This window comes from Paramisgurnus dabryanus, chromosome 16 (genome assembly GCF_030506205.2).
Source record: "Paramisgurnus dabryanus chromosome 16, PD_genome_1.1, whole genome shotgun sequence".
In the NCBI taxonomy this organism is placed as follows: domain Eukaryota; kingdom Metazoa; phylum Chordata; class Actinopteri; order Cypriniformes; family Cobitidae; genus Paramisgurnus; species Paramisgurnus dabryanus.
This window is the reverse complement of record NC_133352.1, coordinates 29,676,650-29,702,592: the sequence shown is the minus strand read 5'-3', so window position 1 is coordinate 29,702,592 and position 25,943 is coordinate 29,676,650. Positions and strand designations below refer to the sequence as shown.

The 25,943-nt window shown below is 37.8% G+C and overlaps 1 protein-coding gene across 2 annotated transcripts in view; it reads right to left on the bottom strand.

The window, feature by feature from the left end:
* dock2-like (dedicator of cytokinesis protein 2) overlaps positions 1 to 25,943 on the bottom strand; it is a 111,639-nt gene that overhangs the window by 64,267 nt on the left and 21,429 nt on the right. For both annotated transcript variants that reach the window (XM_065274814.1, XM_065274823.1), the window contains exons 22-24: positions 22,687 to 22,795; positions 20,756 to 20,826; positions 14,634 to 14,740 (exon numbers count right to left, since the gene is read on the bottom strand). In XM_065274814.1, coding sequence (XP_065130886.1) covers positions 14,634 to 14,740; positions 20,756 to 20,826; positions 22,687 to 22,795 — 287 coding nt within the window. The remainder of the gene's footprint in view (positions 1 to 14,633; positions 14,741 to 20,755; positions 20,827 to 22,686; positions 22,796 to 25,943) is intronic.

Sequence of the window (25,943 nt, the reverse complement as noted above, 5' to 3'; positions counted from 1 at the left end):
CCTATAGTACACGGATCTGGTAGCTGTGTTGAAAATGTTCATAAAGTCAACTTTTTTAAAATAACTTACTGTTTGTGTTGCTTCACTTTTGATTCTTACGATACTTCCGTTGCCTAAATGCGCGCGCATACGCTGCCACGTCATCATTGTGTACAAACAGTAAAAGGGTCTATAAAAGCTCATTTAGGCCTCTGTTCTTAACAAACTGATAATAAATGATGATTAAGAGAAGGGGGTTAATGCAATTTAACCCTTTTGTGTTGTTGGGGCCATTTTTTTCTTAATTTGGCCACAATTATCTCTGTGTTTCAGCAAACGGAATGATTTTTGGTGCTAAATCTTATCAGTGTTTCCCGCAGCACTTTGCAGTTTGGGCGGCCCGCCTTAGCTGGGAAACCCTACCGCCTTAACTAGGTCGTCCCAAAAAAAAAATCACTGCACAAAAGGCTGTCAAGTGCATCTCAGAGAATAGCGTGAATGCACTTCACACCGCGAGCGGGCACGCGCGCCACACGGCCAAATGAGAGAAAGACGTGGTCAGTCACTGTCTGGAGGATAACTAGTAGCCAGTTGATAAAACAACTCGGAGAATAGCGCGGACGTGCTTCACATCGCGGGCGTGCACGCGAGTCACACAGCCGAAATGGTCCATCAACTGTTATTGTTTAAGCCTGTTATTGTATTAGTCTATAGTTCTTGAAAATTTAAAGTAAGTTAGCTGGTGATTTTTGTTGTTTGAGCATCCTGCTGTTGAGCGCTCTTGCTCACGTTATTTATGTGCATTAGTTACATGCTACAGTAGTTACACTCCTTTAGGATAATGTAATTAATAATGGGAAATAATCAGTTTTTACAGTCTTCGTGGCAAAAATGACCACGAAGCATAAATGGGGAAAAAATCTGATGCTGCACAAAATCTAAAAATGCATCAAAGCCAATGTTTTTACTAATCTTTGACATTTTTACAGCTGTTGAATTTAGTGGCCTTTTTTGTCCACTAACAACACGAAAGGGTAGTGAATTTAGGAATTTAAACAATGCACAAAAGTTAATGCATTCTGACTTATTAACACAGTTAAAGAATTGAAATCCATACGCTAAATAAACACGAAGCGTCAAAACAGTGTGTGACTGAGTATTTCTGGGCCAAACTCACGCCTTCTTTTTCCTACAAGTTTCAGAACGTTTTTTTTTTTAACATGGGTACCAATTACATATCAGTGACCTATTGCTTTTATGGGCACTTCCTCCAGAAAAGCACGCCCACATGTAAATCAGAATGAGAATGAGGACGCTTATTAGCATTGCTTCTTCAGGTAGAAGTCATCTACTCCGCACAGGCTTCACTCCATGTGACAGCTTTGTTTTATATCAAGAATCAACAAAGGCACGAAAGAAGAAGTGTGTTTTGGATGTAAGGAGAAGAAAGTCTTTCCAAGTAAGCCAGCCTTATGAAATCAATGGATATAGTCTGTTTATCGGTGTAGTAGCGGAGTTGCCCAACCGGGTCATGAGTCACAGGCGGTAAGTAAAACTGCATCAAATGTCATGTTGGCATTCAGCGCATAATTGTATATAATGTAAATGACACAAACATTTAGTGAATCATAATTTATCCCAAGAAAGTGGGATAATGTTTTGTGTGTATTGCGTGCCTGTATGAGCTTCCACACAGAGAAAACACTAAATGTCACAGCCTATAAAATGTATTTGTGTGACAGATTCAGGTGCAATATATACAGGTCTTAAACCCATAATGAGGTCAAGGTCTGCACCCAGAACATAGCACAACACATGCATCAGCGGTTTTCATCCTAACATCCAACACAACGCATCCTGCTTTAGCCAGAGGTTAAAGATAAAAACATCTCAATCTTACAGGGCGAGCATTTCTGACTCTCATTTCAGGCAGTAAAACACATCAGGAAAATAGAGATATAATAAAAATGATGAGTTTTCCGCAGTCCCACTCGCATTACTGATCATAACAGTGTGAACGACCCTGCTTCTCTTTCATTTTACAGAAACGTTTAGAGCTACTCAACAGTGTCGAGCGATTTAACGGTAAACAGACGGTTTAGTGTGAGCTGACATCATTGCCGCAACCTTCAGTCTCGTAAATAAATGACAATCGTAAAGATTGGCATTGATGCTAATTAGTGAGCCAAATGGTAATTGGATTCGTCACACTTAACGTTCCCCTGAGATAAAGCGCCATTGAAAGCGCATACGTTCAGAGGAAGATAAATGCTGTGTTGCTTTGGTCCCTTAGGGAAAGAGAAAGAATATTGAGTGATCTGATCTCATATAAAGGTTCACTGGTGTCTCTGTTTATAGTCTGTCCTGTTTCATCATCAGTGCCACGGGGAAAATGTGCTGTCAAGCATTTCTCAAGGCCAAACTGACCCATTCACCTTCTAGACCCTGCCAGTGTGAATGTGTGTGCACACCACACATAACATCTTATTAAACCATGAATACCCCCAAAACACAATTTTAGCATTTAAAAGTGTGGACATGAACACAACATCCTCAGAATAAGCTAGATGCATGTTACATACCAAGGGCTGTGACGGTGGCAGTATTTTACCATCGCGATGATAATGCACCAATTCATTTAGTGGTTATATAATGTGTGTGTGGGGGGTGCACGTGTGCATTGATGCATATAGGCTTATATATAATGCATACATATATTTTAAAATGCAAAAATGTAAGCGAGGATCACATAATAGTTTCTTAACAAACGTCCGTGTTCATAGGCGCCGATTTCTTTTTCCACTGGAGGGTCATCGTCACAACGTCAAACAATGCTTAGGTTACCTAGTAACGGCAGATGCTCTGAAGCACCCAAGTGCTTTGAAAAGAAGGAGAAAAGCAACACGGCCACATTTCCTTGTAATTTTAGATGCGAAATGTTAAGTAATTGTGAAGCACTTCAGTTCTTGTGCATTTCGGCGAATGCTCGAGCCCTGGAGCACCTACGAGATTGGCACTTATCAGCATGTTAATTGTAGCACTTCCTTCCATGAATCAACACACGGTTCAAGTGAGGAACCTTATGGGTTATAATGTTGCCAAAAAACACGTTTTGATGGTGTACTGGAAACGCAGATTGATCCAATCTTGCCTCATTGTTCCACCCTTAAGCCAGCAAGTCATCACGGATATCAGTTGCCTCTAGTGGTGTGATGGGACACTTAATCCACGAGACGAGACAGGAGATTGGGTTCATTAGAACGAGACGAGACAAGATTTTTACATTTTTTTAAGAAATCCTCTATGATAAATTAAATGAATGGGAAACTGAAATCACATTACAGGGTTGCCACACCTTAGTTAACATCAAATTCAAGGACCTTTCAAGGACTTTCCAGATCCAATACCCTCAAATTCAAGGACTTAATGTGGGGACACATTTCAAATGAGAGCAAGGTTACATCAAGTTACCTTTTAAGATACATTGTTACAGTTCCCTTTCAAGGGAACTTGCACTGCGTCACTGCGGTGACACTTTGGGGACGCCTCCAGGGGTAAGTGCGTCTGAATGTGTATTTCAAATTTAACCAATGATGAGGCTTAACGACAAAAACAGGGTGACGCGGGAGCCAGGAAGTATTTCGCTATCTGAAATATTGCCAAAGACAGCGTTACAGGAACGCAGGAAGTATGGCAAGGAAGACGCAGCGTCTCGTTCCCTTCTCAAGGAACAACAGTTACATTTGTAACCCGAGACGTTTTCATGTGTCAAACACGACTATGCAAAAAAGCATTTTGGTATGAATCAACATTCGCATACAGAAGATATAAGCATTTATAGCGAACAGTTTAGCACGTGTGTTTAAAAAGTCTAGAATTTGTATTATCCTACACTACACAGGGAATAATACAGATTTTTTTGTCAAATTCTTTACAATAGAAATGATACAGCCACTGTTATTCTTGAGCAAGAACATGCAAAGATAAAATCATGTAAACTCCAGGTGAGGGTTTAATCTGCTGAGATGCTTCACATCTGACACTGAGACAAACACAACGCGTCTCAGGCGAACATTATTGGAAACCCAAACAAAAAAGCACACACAGAAAAAGATCGATTATAATGCAGGCACATTGGACTGGAAAAGGTTTAGCCAGAAACTTAACTTTATGCTGATATTAGGATAGTGGCCATTTCTCAAACAAAAAGCTGCATCCTCCGGAGGTCGCATGTGCAGGCTGCGTTCGTCTCCGTTAACTGAGCATTACATTCGCAAGTCATAAGCATATTACAACAATTTACGATTAACTAAATATAAAAGTGAACTTTATAATAATATTCTGTAATAAGACATTCTTTATGATGTATGCAGCCTACAACTGCGACCTCCAAAGGATGCAGTCTTTTGTGTGAGAAACGTCCAGCATTTCACCTCCACGAGAAATCTCGTGACATAATTCATTTTGTGATACATATTTAATCTCGCAAGATCGCGTCACACCCCTAGTTGCCTCTCCATGCAAATAGCGCACTAACTCTGAGTCTGCTGGACTTTTGCGTTCACACGAACTTGAAGACATCTTGCTAGGTGATATTTTACTTAAGATTTTTCTTAGTTCGTGACGTGCATACAACAGTGGTAATGACAACCGTAACGGTACATATCAAAAGTTTGTGCCCCTCCCGAGGCTGCTTGAAATGCTTTTACCCAACACGTAAAAACACTTACTCATCAGATTTTACATTACTGCCGACTGAAATTTAGCCAGGAGCCTCGCTGCTGGACAGACAAAGTGCGTAATGCATCACTTAGATGACTTTCCAAAATAAGGTCTTTTGAAATTTGAGGAACATAAAGAAGACTGATGGGAAATATTGTACTTCTGTCAAGCAGATATCTTAGACCTCTCCCTTTTCATTCTTAAAAACTTCACACCATATGAAATCTGTTTCTGTAAAAGACTGAGGGAGTCTAGAAGATTCACACCAATCTAAATCACACCATATTCTGTCTGTGAAGAATCACACACCTACTATTTAAAATAGATTTATGAGGGCCTAAATAAAACAGAACCTACACTATCTTTATAAGTGTGTGTTTGTTTGTTTGTGATTGTGTGTGTGTGTGTGTGTGTGTGTGTGTGTGTGTGTGTGTGTGTGTGTGTGTGTGTGTGTGTGTGTGTGTGTGTGTGTGTGTGTGTGTGTGTGTGTGTGTGTGTGTGTGTGTGTGTGTGTGTCAGGCCGAGACAGTATTAAATGAAATCTAATCTCAGTGGTGTGGCAGGCCTTCTGAAGACAGAAAAGGACCTTGACATCTGTTCCCATAAGAATCATAACTTGGCCCCTCCTCTTCACCAAGAAATTCCCTATTCATTTTTCCTCTCTGCCTCTATCCCGGGAGTTCACAATAAACTATTTCAGATGATAATCAGATGCCATTTCAATAACCCAGCTGTCTTAAATCAGATTCACCCACAGCACCATGCCAGAAAGAGAGTATGAAAGGAGAAAAGTCCCGTTCTTAGATACTTCAAATTAAAAGCAGAGTTGGGCTTAACCTGCTCTCTTCATGCAGCACTTGAAAGTCTAATTCAATCTGATGTCTATTACAGAGATTCGAGAGGGTTTGTTTACGTTTCTCCTCCTTTGAAATGCTGAAAAAATTCACCTCTAATTCTCTATTAGAGAGCGGAAGAGAACTGCAGCTGTAAATTGGATTTTGGGTTTTCTAAAACGCTGTTCACATTCCGATGACAGCTGCAGCAGTGGGTGACATTAACCACGAATCTTTCGCCAAAGAAAACTTTGATGTATTTTAATGCCTTGAACTGTCAGAGAGATAACAATGACAGCTGGTCATGTTAACAGATATACCGCAGTAAAGCGACTACATTAAAGCTTTTTAAAAAAAGAGATGAGCCTGCCGCTGGCGATAAACACTGTACTTGGGATTTACTGTGTCTGGCGTGATGGGGACAAATCCAGATGAAGTCTTAAACTTGATAACAATACATATAATTCACAGTCTGATATCTGAATGTTAAAAACAGACTCAAATTGGCTGAAGAGAGCACTTCATTTCTGCTGTTGTTGAAACAAAATTGGGGGCTCTTCAGATGGTTAGTAAATCATACTGTACTGATCCAAGTACTATAGCACTCAGTATGACTCATTTACAGGAGTTTGGACTTGTGATACTACATTTCCTTGGCTTAGGGTAAATCTTGGGCATCTATGTATAGATGTGCACCTCGTGCCATAGCCTACCATATAGCCTGATTTGCATCTCCCCAAAAATATAACAACACAACATGCATCGCATTTCATCACACTTTTCCACTTGCAACCGTAAAAACTAAGAAAGATGGACCAAGTAGAGCGCTCGAAGTAGAGTATTTAATGCTCGACCTGATTTGGCCAAGTGAGAGATGTCCTCAGGGCAACATATTGTTTTGACCAAAGTACAAATTTTTTTTTGTAAAGTACACAGTAAAAACACATATGTATGATGTTAAAAAATACGATTAATCGCTATGCACTATTTTGAAATCTGATTGGTTGATTAAAATGTCATCAAAGGACATCAACTACTCAGCAAAATCAGGAGAGCCATATTTAACAATTCCGACTATAACAAGAGTTGCGGTCTGCATGTCGACGCAGAAGTATAAATGAAAACTGATGTGTAGCCTATGGCGTAGGTCCGACTCAAAAGTATAAATTAGTCTAAAGCAAACAATGGCTGTGTCTGAAATTGCGTACTGTGACAGGAGGTACTTAAGTAGATAAAGTACCCACTCATTGACCGTTAAAACAGTAGGTACTATATAGTAATAGTATAAATGAATTCGGACATACTACATCCGCCATGTTGATACATCACGTGATATACATCGTCATAGCAACAAGTTAGTCATTAACTGGAATGACGTTAAACTAACGTAATTTAACCACAAGGGACATATTTGTAATATATATTTGCATTTGAATAGAGCCGTGTTACCACTTTTGGACATTTTTGAATAAAACAAAGGGTCTAGTTCACTAAGCATGCGTTATGCGTATGCACATATTTGTGCGTGAGATGTGCGTACGGATGTTTTCACAAACAAATCATGATTCAACAAAATCTTTCGTATCAAAATGTCTTCTAAATGTATGCAAAATTTCAAGAAAACCTAAAACCACTTGTACGCAATAATCATGTACGCTATAATCAAATACTAGGCTATAATTATAATATGTTTGATAATGTTGATATATAACATTTACATGATTATATTTTATATTATAATATTTTCTGTATAATATATATTATTATACATTATTATTATATTCATTATATTATACATTATTATAGCCTACTTATTTTTACTACACATATAAAGATGATGCACATAATGACAAATCTTCACGGTTTCTTTCCTCACTTTTTAAATCTCTATATGAAAGCATCTGCTTAATGCCTAATGTAAACGTCATGTAAATAATGATTGATCTCCTGTCTGTTTTATTTTAGATACAGATGCGTGTCTCTGTCATATTAATTAAATGTCATATTTGTTAACGCATCCTTCTGTAATATTACTCCGGTCAGTGGACAGCACTGGCTTCCTCCAACGACAGCAAAACCTCCCAAATAAAAAATGAAAATCAAAACGTAACTTACCTATAATAAATATCATCATGGATTTCTTTTGCTTCTGTGACAAACTGCTCTAAAATTTTCTGTGGACCAGCGCTACGCTGCGGAAAACCCTTATATGGAGCTGCTTTGGGCGTGTTTTATGTAAATTACCAACCTCGTGCACAAATTCACTAACGTAAGAACAAGTATAAGAACAAAGTCATGTGCACGTGTTGTGAATTATCCGCAAAGTTTTCGTGAGAAATTCAAGTGTGTGTATAAATACGAAAAACGTACGCAATTATTAGTAAATGAGACCCCATGCCTCTACTGCTTCTTCATTGGATAACTCCTCTCCCGGGGGCTCACGGAATAGTAAAGGGTCTATCGAATTAACACTCCGGGATCTTGCCGGAAGCAGTAGGTCATCTGGGTACTTTTGGCCTACTGTTTTTGTAATACTATAAATTCGGCATAGACAAAAGCAGTATGTTTTTTTGCCTAGTATATAGCATGGAAGTAGGCGGTTTCAGAAGCAGCCCAAACTACCCAAAACCAAACAAAACACACTATAGTAATGCCAAAGTGTTTTAAGCCACACAGAACTTCTTACTAACCGTAAGGCAATGCCAACAAAATGTAAAAATCTATTAGGCAAATGCAGCTACAATCACTGAATGTACAATTAGACTGGAACGAGTTTCTGTGCCAGATATTTACTGAATTATTCCTTCTGTGCCAGCCAAGAGTTTGAGCTCAAATATCTTAAAAAAACAAACCCATAAAGTCTGGCTTGAATATTAATATCATCATCAACTCTGCAAAATCATATTCAGTGCCACTCTTTGACAACAGTTATACACACAGTAAAAGACAATTAAATTAAGAAGACGCAAACATCAACAGATGGTCAGACAGAAAAAAAACTTAAATGCATAATAATAAAAATAACAGTAAATGAATAAACGAGTGAAATGCATCCTTTCAGCTGTAATGCATTTTAACCCAGCAGGACAAACAGTCGAAAAGCCCCCGGCTATCGTAACCATAACAACAGCCGCATTAAAGCTTGACGAAAAAAACTTCACTTTAATTCACTTCTAGTGCATTAGAATTAGTCAGATGAGATGAGATGTGTGTGCGTGTGTGTGTGTGTGTCCCACGCTCTTCATCATTTTAATGCATCAGGCAGAGAAAGAGACTGAATTACAGACACATTTGTATATTACTTGCTGTGTGTATGTGTGTTTCTATATTACAGTTATGTAAAGCAAATTTCATTGAACCAATTCTCATTAATATCATCATGCCTTAAAATTAATTCACAATAGAGTCACAGACCAAAATACACACCCATGAAAACACTATCACAAAGATAAAGTTTCAATTAAATGTAGGACTGACACAGAAACAAAGTGAAAGAAAACATAACTCAGTCAGACATTTGGTCGCAAACTCTTCTGATCACATGTAATGGAAATCTCAGCCTTTTACGTGAGGCATTTTTTCTTGTGGGATTTAGGTGCACTGTTCTGGGATCTGATAAGCTTTGTTTTTGTTCTGATCTGAGAATATCAAACGATCTCTTATTAGATGATTGTTCAAAAGCAGGTAAGTTTGAAATTAAAAAAACTATCGGTGTGTAGATCATGACTGACTTCACTTCTGTTTGACGCCGTCAGTTAAAGGAACGCAGCAGATCTTCAGGCAGATGAGATGAGAGATACGAGTAATAAGATCATTATTTGTGTTTAATATGATTCAATAATTTCAGTTTGTCAGGCTTTAGAGTAAGACAGCAGAATAATTGCTAACTGCTCTCAGATTATTATTCATGAATCTAATTTCACCTCAAGTGGATATTAAACATGTCAAATGCATTTCCACATTTATCTGTGTGTGTGCGTTTGTGTGTATTTTCCATCTTGAAGCCTGAAGCCGCACGTTTACACGATAGTCATGAACCCTCAAGCTAAAATCACACATAAGTCTAACCGTGGGTTTACACCAGATGCGAGTTCAACGATTTGTGTGAGTAGATTACATACAAGTCAATGAAAAAAGGCACGAGCAAATGCATCGTCACGCGGGGGGGGGGGGGGGGAATGACGCAATATGGGCGGCGCGTTTACCACAAAAACATGCTCTATTTGCCTTTAACGCGTCTCTGGCCCAAGTTGAAAATATTCAACTCAAGCGAAAAATTAGCATGACACAAAATTAAATCTGGCGAGTAATGTCAAGCGAGTAACGCGATGCCCCACGTCTGGTGTGTACGTAGCATAAGTCTTTATATATAACTTATTTGATTGTATCAAAGTAAATCTTAGCTTTTGACATGGACTCATAAAATCTGATCTTTCTCAGTAACTTTGATTAACAGACACTATAACCCAATCTTTGTTTCAATCCAAAATCCCTGCCTCCCTGGAACGCGTTAATTTTGTACAAAGCTCATTGCTTTGAAAAGCGCAGTGTTATGGTGCGTTCACACCAGACACGAAAAAGGCGACAAGCGAGAGTGATTTACATGTTAAAGCAACACTATGTAGTTTTTTTACCTTTAAATAATGTCTCTAAAATTATTTCAGTGATAGAACAACTTTTAACTGGACAAATTGTACTGTTGCTGCAACCTGAGCAGCCTCCTAGCTGCTACAAGCACACTCTGAAAGTGGCGGTGGAGGGTAGGAAACACAGCCCCACCCCTCCCCCTGCCTGCAGAAGAGTGTCTGATACCAGGCACTGTTGCGCTTTTCAACCACATGGGGGAGCTGAAAGTCATTTTAACATGGAAACTACACAGTGTTGCTTTAAGTCAATGCAAAGACGTGAATGGCGCGACTCAGATGCCGCGCTCCGCGCGAAATGAGTTGAAAAATCTGAACTTTGGCGTGTAGCGTTAACCAATCAGGAACTTGCTCTAGCAGTGAAGTGATTACATGACGCGAGCGGAGCAGAAAAACAAAACAACTATGAAGGACAATCATCATCGCTATATGAGACATCGTCGTACTTATACAGAAATTAAAAAGATCTTGTTTAAAAGAAAGTGAGTGAGGAGGTCAAACAATCTGGTAAGTTTACTAAATTTAAGCTATATAAGGCCCTCCCATGATGCGAATTTACACGTGAATGTGTCGAATGACTCGAATTTCGCGTGCGTGATGAAGCGAGTAAACTCAAAATGTTCAAGCGTCCAAATATGCACGAATAGCACGTTTTTGCTGCCTCTTCCGTGTTTTTAATGCCTCTTTCGTGTCTGGTGTGAACGCACAGTTAGGGCTGGACAATAATTCAATATCAATGTATTTCGCGGTATATATAAATATTATTTTTTCAATAACAGTGATATGGTTTCTAAACACATTTCCGGTATTTCGATATACATTACATTACCTTGGCCGTTTGCATGCCACGTCTAAAAACACGTTAAACGCGTGTCAAGGCACTTCTTCCTTCCAAAGTGCGCTCCCGTGGCGTGTTTCGTAGCCAAGCAACCATGAGTCATGCTCTCCGGAACAGCGAGGAAATCGTAATGCCTGGTTGGATTTAAATTGTTTATCTGTACCTGCGCAGTGTATCCTGAAAAACTGTAAGGGACTTCAACATCAGGGCCGTTTTTAAAATGGCGAATATATATGGAGCGGTCGAATGATGCATCTATGCACAGATATCTATGCCAAATCCTTTTTACTAGCCAATGGCACAAAATCTTGCTTTGTGCCCACCATGAAAACAGTCATACTTTAGAAGCTGGCATAATATTAAACAAACAAACAAACAAACAAACAAACAAACAAAACAAAAGCTGTTATTCCATTGTAACAGTGATTGCAAACTATTAAAATGCAAATAAAAAACAATTGCCAATGTCAGATGACTATGAAAATTACAAAACTACTAAAACATTGTTATAAGACTATAGTGTTAGTGTGTAAATTGGGAGTCAACCACAGCTATGTTTGCTCTCTGCCAGCTGCCAATATTTCCCATCATGTCTTGTTTCATTGTTGGGCAGGTGACGGCCAGAAGCTTTTCAAATGAAGCTAATATTGTGAAGATGATTTTAGACCATATCGATATCTCAATCTCTCTCTGCTCATTTCAGAGTGACGCTACACAAAATGGGACCTCGACTGCCCGGATAAATTTCAATTAAAATGCCTGTCAGGACGGCTTATGGGGTACACTGTAATTCAGAAATAAATGAAATGACGCATGAATATATGAATGAATAAATAGCTCTTCTTGGCATCACCAAGAAGAGAGGAATCCTCGCACTGTGATGTCAAGTTACCCTGGGCCAATCACCAGAGGCCAGGGAGCGATCTTATGAATATTTATGACACAAAACACTGGTTACCTATGAAAAGGCTGATCATGATTTTGCTCCAGAACAGTAATACCAGGTTTCATTCAGGTGGAACAGAAAGCAGACGCCTCGTGCAAACTAAGAAGAGGACGACTGCAGCAGAAATCACTAAATGCTCATTTGAGGGAACTAAAACAGCTTTGCATCTTTAATGTCTTTAATGTGCATCACAACTTTCTGCAAACACACACACATGTGCAGCACACGCAAACAAACACATATAAATGCACACAAACACATGCAAGCCAAGCACACTCAAACACACAAATGTACACAATCTAACACATGATCACAAGTACACGCAAGCACACATAACATTATACAATCTAATACACTAAACACTGAAAAAATACATGTAAGCACACACAAAATAACACATAAACACACACAAACACACGCAAGCACACACAAACGTACACAATCTAACACACTAAACAAACACATGTAAGCACACACAAACGTACACATAAACACTCGCAAACACATGCAAGCACACACATACATAATATAAACACTCACAAACACATGCAAGCATTTTCAAACGTACACAATCTAACACACTAAACACTCACAAACACCTATAAGCACACACAAACATATACAATCTAACACACTAAACACTCACAAACACCTATAAGCACACACAAACATATACAATATAACACACTAAACACTCACAAACACCTATAAGCACACACAAACATATACAATATAACACACTAAACACTCACAAACACCTATAAGCACACACAAACATATACAATATAACACACTAAACACTCACAAACACCTGTATGCACACACAAACCAACACAATCTTACACACTAAACACTCACAAACACCTGTATGCACACACAAACCTACACAATCTAACACACTAAACACCCACAGGCAACTGCAAGCACACACAAACGTTCACATAAACACTCACAAACACATGCAAGCATTTACAAACTAACACATAAAGACTTACAAACACATGCAAGCACACACAAACAAACGAACACAATCTAACACACTAAACACCCAATAACACCTGTAAGCACACACAAATGTACACATAAACAATAACAAACACATGCAAGCATTCACAAACTAACACATAAACACTCACAAACACATGCAAGCACACACAAACGTACACAATCTTAGACACTCAACTCTCACAAACACCTATATGCACACACAAACGTACACAATCTAACACACTAAACACCCAAAAACACCTGTAAGCACACACAAACCTACACAATCTAACACACTAAATACTCACAAACACATGTAAGCACACACAACTGTACAAATAAACACTAACAAACACATGCAAGCACACACAAACGTACACTATCTAACACACTAAATACTCACAAACACCTGTAAGCACACACAAATGCACGCAATCTAACACATTAAACACTCACAAACACCTGTAAGCACACACAAACATACACAATCTAACACACAAACACATGTAAGCACACACAAATGTACACATAAACAATCACAAAAACATGCAAGGACACACAAACGTACACATAAACACTAACAAACACATGCATTGCATGCAAATTTTCACAAACTAACACAAAGACTAACAAACACATGTAAGCACACACAAATGTACACAATCTAACAGACTAAACACTCACAAACACCTGTATGCAAATACAAACCTTCACAATCTAACACACTTAAACCTCACAAACACCTGTAAGCACACACAAACGTACACATAACACTAACAAACACATGCAAGCATTTACAAACTAACACATGAACACTAACAAACGCATGCAAGCACACACAAACGTACACAATCTGACACGCTAAACACCCACAAACACCTGTAAGCAAACACAAACATACACAATCTAACACACCAAACTATCACAAACACCTGTATGCATATACAAACCTTCACAATCTAACACACTAAACACTCACAAACAGTTGTAAGCGCACACAAACGTAAACATAAACACTCACAAACACATGCAAGCATTCACAAACTAACACATGAACACTAACAAACACATGCAAGCACACCCAATTGTACACAATCTAACACACTAAACACCAACAAACACATGCAAGCATTTACAAACTAACACATAAACACTCAAACAAATGCAAACACACACAAATGTACACAAACTAAAACCTAAACACTCACAAACACACGCACACAAGCACACACACACTAACACACACGTAAGCACACACATTCACACAAAATTTGACTAATTGGTACAACCTCTAATCAGAACGTGTGTGCGTATAAATGTGTGTGTACGTGTGAGATGCCAAACATAGCCAGCTCCGTCTCACACAAACACAGAGTCAAAATCATCAGCCTCTTTAGTAAAACACACACACACAAACTTCAGCGAGATGAAGGCTGTTGATGAATGTGCTTAAGAACACACGCACGCACACAAACACACACACGAACGCACAACAAACACACATATCATTCATCACTCTTTAGCATCTAGTTAACAGGCTTGTTTGGCAGGAAAAGACCAGAGGCTATCAAACATATCTAGAGAGAAAGTGAGCGAGAGAACCAAAGCAAAACAAAAATGAAATAACAGTAAGCAGAAGATGTAAGGACCGGAAAAAGCAAAGTATAAAGGTGGGTTTGTCTTACCCTGTTTATGAAAGAGTTTGCTGCCCACTATCTCAGTCATAGACGCCACTTTGTGTTTCTGCAGTTTATCAGGTGGAATACAGGTGTAGAAATCATACAGCAGCTTACTATTGACCGACAAAGAGAGAAAAACAAGATAACTTAATCAGCTTTGAACAACTTTTATTTGTTAATTAAAGCTATCAGAATGCGTCATGTCAAATTTTGTTTCACTATGATGTCAAAGTGCAGATTCATGCATGCACATTTAATAGGAGATGAGATGCAATCACAGGATTATCCAAACAACAAAATAATAAAGATGCCTCAAAGATTACAAGATGTTGTGCAGTGTCTTTAAGTTTGTTACCTCCCTTGTGATCCTAACATTTGGAAAATTTGAATAAAGTTCAAGACTGCATCAGTAAGCCACTGTTTGTTTATTTTCTTTATTTTACCGCAGACGGTTTATCTTTTTAATAAACAAGACTTTTCATAGCCAATGAAAATATAAATGATGCACTGCCGACTACACACACACACACACACACACACACAACAACATATTTTAAAGAGAGGCTTAGAAAACAGCCCAAAATTTCTAAACTAAATATTTTATGCAAAAATCTTAGTAACATTATAACTGAACCTCAGACAATGTTACAAAATTAAAAGACGCGATTCATGACACCGTCAGCCGTTTTGTCTAAGAAGAATATGGGCAAATTCAACGTTATGAATGTGACATTTGCAGTCAAAACTTGTAATATATCAGAGAATGCATTCATTACCAATATATTGAACCATCTGTTTAAATTTTCATAAACCCCTGATGATAGAGTCTCATGTTTAAAGGTGCAGTGTGTAATTTTTAGAAGGATCTCTTGACAGAAATGCAAAATGATACACAAAACTATATTATCAGGGGTGTATAAAGACCTTTCATAATGAACCGGTATGTGTTTATTACCTTAGAACGAGACCTTTTTATCTACATACACCGCGGGTCCCCTTAAATGGAAGTCACCATTTTGTGCCGCCCTTTTTCTACAGAAGCCCTTAACGGACAAATTTTGACATGTTTGTCTGGTGTCGGCTACTGTAGCTTCTTTATGTGTTTCAAAAGCGAGGGGTGAGCAGTGGTTTAAGCCATTGGTTGCAATTTGTGACCTCACCACTAGATGCCGCTAAAATTTACACACTGCACCTTTAATATGTTTAAAAACATGCATGCGTTATGGATGTGACAAAAAAAGAAACGTTTTTGGGAGAGGACATACTTTTACTATTTAATTTTTTTAATTTAATTCATTTAGCTTTGGGTACTTTAGTGTTTACTATTTCATTTATTTAATTAATTAATTTTATAAAATATTAAATAAATTAATTTAAATGGTTATTAAATCTACACCGGTGGCCGTTTTTTGGGTGAAACGCTCAGCTTTTCAATGTCATTTCTCACTTGACCATCCAATCACAGTGGAAGAGGGGCGGGACAACCATCACAAAAACCAACCGCTGCATCGCTAAACGACTGATAAACAAAGCAAAAGTATCATTGCAACCACAGCGCTCATCTCAAAAAAACGCTGGCAAGCACCCACAGTCGGCGTCCACCTGACGTTTAAAGGCTTTGGTCTACACACCTCCTAAAAGACTTTAAATGAGACTTTGCATAGACATTTAAAAACACAAAGATTGACATCTGAGATATCAGTTCAGTAAACCCTAAAATTAACTATGCTTTTTTTGGCAAGTGTTGTAACCATGTTTTTTTGGTGTATAGATTACTATAACTTGGTGTACATGCCCCCTAAAGTATTTGTAAATATGTTTAATAGTTAAAGCTACACTGTGTACTTTTTTGAGTTAATTCTTAGCAAAAACCCATGTTTTCTTTCAAAAGTATGTGCTCATTCATGTGTAATTACTTCCACCCACTAATCAAAGTATTCTTGTAATTGTAGAATCTGCTATTTAAAATACATACGGTCGAGTTGCTCGGCTGGCTGAATCCATGTTGTGCCTCCATCTTTGAAATACATTCGCCAATGAGGGACATTCCTGAAATTCAAGCTCCGCCTTTCGCGCTTTCAGACTACACGCTGGCCGCTAGCTGAAGCCTCCCGAGGTTGCGTGTGTAGGCGGTATAGGTCATCAAGACAGTCTTATTTCAGAATATTAACAATTATAAAGCTGACAATTATTCTTAGTTAATTGTAAATTGATGTAATATGCTTATGACTTGCGAATGTAATACTCAGTTAATTTTAATAAACCAGGTTTGATGACGTATGCAGCCCATATATGCGACCTGTGCAGACTGAATCCTTCGGATTCAACAACAGCTTGCACACCGTGATGATCCTGCGATCTAATGCTTTGATTTGTTGCAGATTTGAAAGACTTTTGAAGACCTATTTTCGAGGACATCGTCGCCAAGGAAGCGAAACGGGGATTTAAAACGACAACGCGAAAGGAAAAACAACAAGACCAAAGTCAATATTGGAGTAATGTTTGTTTTCCAAGATGGGACTCAAGGGACACCAAAGTTGCCTACTTTCTATCTTCTCCACAGGTAATTCAGCATATTCGTTTACATCTATACAGTCTATGTTGTAAACTTGAAGTTTTATAGTTCCTTGGCTAACTATAGCATGGTTATGCATAACACTTGTTAGTGTAAACATGTGGTTTAATGTGCTCGAACAGCCACACGCCGTCTTTCCGCCCATTTATGTAATCTGAGGTACTGAGATAAATGTTTTTCATCTTTTCTGACCTCTAGCACAAACACACGGTGACAGCCCTATTTTTAGCCTTTCATTGGTAAAACTAACGCCGCTGATCTGCGCGTCTTTCGTTTCATTTTACAAGCGTGTGAAAGTTGAGCGATCTTATTTCACCAATATCAGAGAAAGCTCTTACATATAAACGGACATGTAACATGTTTACTTAAAACATAAGCATTGGACTCTGACATAATATTAGTTCGCGTCCATTTAAACCCGCCATTACTCCCGCTCATGATTAAATGACAGGAGAGGGACTCCTCCACAGACCATCCCCTCAATAATCTGGAGAGAAGTGGTCGAAAATGGACAAAAAGAGACGGATTTAAACACCAAGTGTAAACGTGATGTGTCTCTCTTGTCCACTTGTGATCCGATCGATAAAAACACATCTTAATACCAGGTGTAAACAGCCCCTGGGATTTTTTTCCTCGCGTCGATGAAAAAGTAGTGTCTAAGCTACGTTTATGGTTGCTTTTTGTATGTGATTTTAAGTGGACATATCATGACAATCAGACTTTTTCCATGTTTAACATAAATCTGTGTGCTTTGACGGATCACAGGCAAAGGACATTGCAAATTGTTCATTTTTTTCATTTTTAAAACGCGTTCCGAATGGGGGGGGCTAGAAAGTAATATTCAGTTGGTTGTCATATAGAGTTTCACCGCTAGATGGGAGTAGATCCTACACAGTGGAGCTTTAAGTATGTGCAAATTTCAGAATTGTCACGTACAAAATGGAGAAATATCCCATCCATAACGTTGTTTCTTTCTCATACATGCACATACAAAACTTAAAATAAAATATAAACAAAAAATATGTCCTCGCTCATATGTCCTGTCTTTTTTTGTCAAAACCATGGTTATTTTGTAGTAACCATGTTTTTACTACAGTAACCATGTATTTTGTTTTGTTTTAACCGTCGTAAAACCATTGTTTATTTGTTGTAAGGAAAAAACTTTGGGTTAAAACTTTACGTTTCATGATAAGTGGTTGACATTTGCATGGAATTGCCCATATGAATTATTTAGTCTGGTATCTTAAGGTTGATTATTTATTTATTAATTTATTAAGAGTACGACCAGTAGGAAGAACAGTAAGCATTAGCTTTTTTAACAAACTTTCATATATATAATCTAATAGAAAATAAAAAATAGAAGAAATAACTTCAGGCAGAGAACTGACCTGTGTTTTATTGATCGCCTCTGAACAGTGTCTAAGAAAAAATACTGTAGCATATCGATTTACTCAAGCCACTGGTATGGAAGCAGACAGTGTTTGTGTACAGTGATGAACTGTAAAGTACCTGAAGCTAAACACACCCCCTTTACAAAAATGTTATTGTTTGTGGTAAAAGTGTAGTAACCATGTTTTTTTTTTTATCTATAGTAAAACCATGGTTAAAGGTATAGCGGAGGTTTTTCTTAAATTTTAGAAAAGAACCGCCTTCTCCACTTTTTAAAAAAAATGCAATTGCGCAACACTCCTGATTGACAACTAGAAGGACCAATAGTCCTGATGAACCTCCCGGAAAAAGAAAATCCTCCGCAATACCTTTAATTTTCATAAGGGACACACAGCTAGGTTTTATTAATTCATAACAAGATTAAACTTTAACCAAATATTTAATAATGTCTCCTTTAAACCATTAGAAAAAAACCTATCCAAGCAACAAAAGGCATTAAAATTCTTCCTGACCCCAGCACACTGAATGAATTCAAATAACATCAAGGGAAGCTCAGATACTGTATAAATACTGAAATAGTATCAACTTTACAATGTGTATTAAAAATGATCGATGATTCTGTTTACTTCTGTTTAATAAACTTTGCAAACTAAAACTGTCAAATGCAGCAACTCAAAAAAGTTTATACTGTAGGAGCTTATACTAAAAATGTAAAAACTTTTCTTGGAAATTGCATAAAACACCAAATGAAAAAACTGTGATTCAAGCATCTGCAATATGCAAAAGGCAGTCCTTAAAACTCTATACTAGACTTTCAGCATGCAAAATGTCTGTGCAGACCTTTGATATATGTGATCCTGCCAGTGAAAACCCAGCTATTCGTGTTTAACTCATCCTACATAATGTAAAGAACATTCTGTGAAAATATAATGTTGATGTATTAAAGGGATAGTTCGGCCAAAAATGATATTAAACCCATGATTTACTCACCCCCAAGCTGTCCGAGTTGCATATGTCCATCGTTTTTCAGACAAACACATTTTCGGATATTTTAGAAAATGTTTTAGATCTTTCAGTTGATTAAATGTAATGTTACGGGGTCCACGTAACAAATTAAATCCAAACGGCTCCAGGATGATAAACAAAGGTCTTCTGAGGGTAATCCGTGCGGTGTTGTTGTAGAAATATCCGTATTTAAAACTTTATTAACGAAAATAACTACCTTCCGGTAGCGCCGCCATCTTATACTCCTCTGTATTCAGGAGAGAGTATTAGCATAGTGTACGCACTTTTCTTAGTGACGTATGACAAATTTGGAGGGCGGGGGCACAGAGCAGCAGCAGAGTAGCCTCCGTAGGCTGCGTAAGCTCTCATCCTGAATGCGGACGCGACTAAGATGGCGGCGCTACCGGAAGGTATTTATTTTCGTTAATAAAGTTTTAAATATGGATATTTCTACAACAACACCGCGCGGATTACCCTCAGAAGACCTTTGTTTATCATCCTGGAGCGGTTTGGATTTATTTTGTGAAGGATGGACACACTTTTTTTGGACTTGAAGGTCGTGGACTATGGGTGGACCCCATAACATTACATTTAATCAACTGAAAGATCTAAAACATTTTCTAAAATATCCGAAAATGTGTTTGTCTGAAAAACAATGGACATATGCAACTCGGACAGCTTGGGGGTGAGTAAATCATGGGTTTAATATCATTTTTGGCCGAACTATCCATTTAAATATTAACTGAGTAAGATCATGCCCAAGATTGAAATCAATGTGAAATCAAACTTTGATGCTCCTCAGAATTTCATTAGGAGACTTTAGCCTGGTTTTCACAGACAGGGTCACATATTGGCAGCAACCGGATATGATATCACACATTAAAGTGTTTTCTTAACTATTCACACATAATGAAGTTGATTTTATTAAAATTTTACAAAATTAGATTGTGCAATACTGTTAATTGCAGTATTTCTTCCACAAAAGGTCACGCTGTGACAGTATCGATCATCTGTTATTCACACTTCTTCAAGTGATATGAATTTTCAGGTTATCAAACTTAAACTTTGGTAGGACAGAAATGTCATTTTTTTTCTGTGGCACAAGGCTTAGACTTCAGCAGGACAGAGGAGGGGTCAGAGGTCATGAGATGAGACTCACCTGAGAAGTTTAGGGCAGAACACTTTCTCGACATCCTGCAGGACTGTGGGGAGATACTTCAGAGCGGCCACCTGCACACACACACAGTAACTTTAAACATGTATATTTAAAATGTCAGAATCGTGTACCATATAAACAAATGATATTTTCTTTTAATTAAGGAGCTCAGATGCAAAAGCCTCTAAACTCCACCTCCATCAAAAATGAGAGGATGATGTACATCGCCATTCCAAACCAAGGCTGTGGGGGATGGACGTCCACGCATGCGGTTTAAACCTATTGTTTTATATCAGTATGCTGGTCATTCAGCCATCAAAACACAGAAAATACATTGGTTTACAAATTTCCACAAGACAAAGAACCTCAAAAATCATGGCTTGTTAAAATGAGAAGGGACATATGACCTGATCTGAGATGAGAATAGCGCATTGGGCCCTATTTGAATGACCTAAGCGCATTGTCTAAAGCGCACTGTGCACGGTCTAAATGGGCGTGTCCGATTCCACTTTTGGTAATTTAACGACGGGAAAATGGTTTATGCGGCAAGCACACAGCCTAAGAGGGTTGTTTCTATTCTCATAATAATTAATGGGTGTATTTTGGGCGAACGTGCAATAAACCAATGAGAGTCTCAGCTCTCATCCCCTTTAAAAGCCAGTTGCGCCTGGCGCCATGCCTAATCCCTATTTAGAAAGCGGAATTTGTAAACTGAGGAGGAAGAAGTTAAAAAAATGTGTTGTTTTCAATTTTATTTATATTGTTATTTTTTATTTAAACCTTTAAAAGTAATTTTCTTTCAGTCATGGAAGTAAATAAGCAGACTTTTAATTGCTGTAAATATATTGATATCCTACATAATCATTGTAATTTCATAAAATAATTTGCAAATATGCAAAAAAAAAAGGTTTGTTCTCTAAAAATACTTTATTTGTAACAAACAAGAGATAAAGAATTTACAAACGTGTGGAGAGCTATTTCAGCACTCGGACAGCGCCATGGTTTTTTTTTTAAAGCATTACTTAAAAATGTTTCTCATCTCACCATATCCACAGGTACAAAGTCATCATTTACAATAAATATGTAAGATAGTATTTAAAAAACATTTAAAAATAGTTGCATTTTTTAAAGCAAAGCATTTATTTACTTACCAGGCTACAGGTGAAACAGCTCTTTACGCCTTCTAACGTCTCATAATCGTTCCTCATTTATGTCCAAGAGACTCAATAATAATCTTTTACATTTTAGTCTTATATTTTTTCATATTTAAAAGCGTTTTGTGCTGCTGCGCATCCATGTGTGTGATAAGCAAATCTGCGTTGTCATCCCGTTTATAGGCGCATATTACTAACATGCTCTTTAAAAACAAAAGCAATTAGACTTTAGATTAAAGATTTTTTCAGTTTAATAGCACATTGTGTACCGTATATCGGTTTTGGATATTAGCCTGTTGGCTAATTGCTAATTTTTCATGTTTTAAGCATGTTTACTTATCTTTAAAACACCAATATAGTGACACAATACAATATTTAATAAGTATTCATCTCCAGTTTGTATAGATCATAAGATTATGTCCCATGTATTTTCTCTTTTATGTTTTTTCAAGACATGAACGTTTACTAAATAACATGTGATTGACTTAATAACAACCTATTTACATAATAGCCAGCATCCTGATACAAAACAATAGATTTAAACTGACTGAAGGCGTATTAAAGGAATGCTCTCGGCACATATTACATTTTCTTCAAATACTTTCACTTCAAATTTGCTTAATCCCAGCCTCAAGTATGTAGGCTGAATCCATAAAAAAGTCTGATAAAACAAATGCTCATTTATAAGACGTCAGATGCACATAGAGGGTTTTGCATCTGAACCCTTTAATTGTGTGTTACCACAGCACTGTGAAAATACAAAAACACACAAACACACACCTGCAGCAGTACGGTTGTGTTGCAATCGCTTTTCATCAGATTATTGATCGACTCGAATAAACTTTTGAGAGAATCTTCAAACTCTGTCTGTTCCTTCCCTTCATATAATCTAGAAAGAAAAACAATGAGACATTTAGACATACACAATGTAAATGTATACTGCCCATGCATAAATAATATGATATACATATAAACACGTGTCTAGGATATAAAACATTCACCCCAGTGATTTTTTTATCTTTGGCAAAAAATTATTAATTGGTCATGTGGATGTTAAAATGATACCCCAGCCAAATCCGAGATACAGATGTTTATCATCAAGTTGTTCCCTGACCCCTGTTTTCTACCATTATAATGCTTTGAAGAACAAGGACATTTCCTAAATTAACTTCAAATGTGTTCTTCTGAAAGATGATGTTTGTATCTTGGATTGCCTGTGGTTGAGTAAATCATGGGTTAATTTTGATATTTGGCTGGAGTATCCCTTTAACTATATTAGAAACAGAAACATAATCCACGACTTTCGTCAAATGTAGGAGACACACAGGACCTCAACACTGTCCCTCTCTCTCTCTCTCGCCCACCTGCTTCAGTAAACATTCACTTGACTCTTGTTTCTCTCTTTCTCTCTCTCGCTTTCATCATTTTTCTGTCTGTCTATTATGAGTAAATCAGCACAGATGTTACAGATATGAGCTTTCTGAAGGGAGAGATTATACTGTAACATTTACCGCAATACTGCTGAAGAACAGACGTGATTATGGGAGCATTGTCTCTCTAATCCACAGAAGAGATAGATAGTTAATACACCATCTATGACCCCCCCAAAAAACACACAAAACACAACAACAAACACACACAGCTTTTGTTAATCCTAATGGTGGGTACGAAATGAGAAGTAATAAAGTTTCTCTCTGACTGCAGAGATAAAACACAAACAAAGGTTGTGTAAGAAGAGAAAAATCTCCATCGATAAAAGTAGAAAATTCACTGCAAGCACTAAAAGTACTAAAATGAGATACTGGATGCTGATTGGTCAGTACAGGTGTCAATCAGGCTGCTGTGTGTGTATTAATTGCAGTGCATTTATATATATCAGGGTTTATGATGATTATATGCTGATTACAGTGAGACTGATGTCTCTCTCTCTCTCTCTCTCTCTCTCTCTCTCTCTCTCTCTCTCTCTCTCTCTCTCTCTCTCTCTCTCTCTCTCTCTCTCTCTCTCTCTCTCTCTCCTGTCCATCACACACACACACACACACACACTCATCATCATTAAGATTCATTTAGCAGTGGTTTAGGCATCAATGACTATTAGGCAAATTATACTGCAATTGGCTGCTACACCAACCTGATCCTCAATACACTCTACATCACAAACACACACTGTACAAACTAGGGTTGCAAAGGGGCGAGAAGTTTCCTGTAAGTTTACGTTAGATTTCCGGAAATTTTCCATGGGAACTTAATCTGGGGAATTTTGGAAATATTCCAAATTGGAAACTTAACAAGTATTTATGGGAATTAAAGGGAATTTATGGGAATTATTTGGAAATTATATAAACTATATCATATACAAACATTTTGTTTTGTCATATGCAGACATGTGTGCAAGGTAACATAAATTTTGAAGAAATCTTTCAGGAATCATTCTTATTTTGATCAAATAATGCAGACTTGATGAGCATTAGACTTCTTTTAAAAAAATAAAAAATTGTAATGTGTCCAAACTTTTGGGTGCTTTTGTGTATTTTTATTATCTCACCTAACTGTTATTTTGTGTATTTGGTATAACACTTTGGGCCCTATCTTGCACCCAGCGCAATTGACTTTGTCAGTTATGCATGTATCATTCGTATTTTGCACCGGCACACAGCGGGGTTTTCCTCCACAGATGCATGTCGGCAAACTAGGGAATGAACTTGCGCTCCCTGGGCGGTTCAGCGCAAAAAAGGAGGCGAACCATCCCTGATGCTATTTTGCAGTTTCAAAAAACAATTGCGCCACTGACCAGAAAAAACTAGTCTAAAGTCAGTGGCGCGTTGCGCATGGTTCATTATGCTATTTTAAGGGCGCATGCTTGACCATAATGTATAGCGTGCACAACGCGCGCACACTTTGCTTTTCTAATCTACACAGATGCAACAGTTATTTTTGCAAATCATAAATTGTTACAATAAAAAATATTAACACATGAGATAAGGGAAATCATTGTGGTGAGCATTGTGGTGATAGTTTTTATTTATTGTGTGGCTGCGTTAAAAAATTCTCATGCAAATAACGATTAAAATATTTTCATAAGTTTGTTGTGTGGCTGTATTACGTTTATTTTATGTAAATAATAATTAAAATGTTTTCATAAGAAACCTTAATGTATGTGAACTTGATTTGTAAGTGGACTTTGGGGTTGGACTGCTTGCGTTTCTTGGCTTTCAGCGGTGAGGGTGGACGCAGCCATGTCCTCTGCTGGCGTCAGGTCCTGTGTAGAGGCAGATCCACGTCCCGTTACACGGCGTGCCCGATTTATGCTGGCAAGCTTGGGATTCCCCCGTCTCCTGACATCATTGTAGCGCTTGCGGTGCAACGTCCTGGGGATGCCAGCTGATGAGACAATTGTGGCTATTTCCTCCCATGCCTGTTTAACCAACGTTGATTTGGGCGGATTTCTCCCATCCCCATACAAAACAACTTCTCTGTCTTTGACTGCTCTTACAAGAACGTCGGTCTCCTCGGCTGTGAACAAGCCGCCACTGCTTTAAGTTCCCTGTTATAGGCAACTATGCATTTTTTCAAATTCCCAGTTTATTCCCATTAATTATCATATATTCCTGTCCATTTCCATGGAAAGCCTTGAAAAATCCCATAATTTGTACAACACATACACAGTATATTAGTGAGTTCCTCTCTCAAACAGTTTTCATACTAAAGGTAATATACCGCACCCTACACCTAACCGATCTCCCACACACACACTGCTGATTTCAAACCTGATATTATTAAAGCAAAACATGATTTGTCTGACACGTTAAAAACATTTTAAATCCCCTCAGACTGTTTTATATGTTACATTTGGTCCCCAAAATACCAACAAGCACACACACATGCACAGCTATGAATGTACACACAGTTCTGTTACAAGCACACACATTTCAAGGAAAAAGAATGAACATGTCGTCACACAAACACATCGAATGTCACAGGAAAAGCAGAGCCGCGTGAATAAGTGGAATAATAAGTTCACATCTAAACAGTGTGCA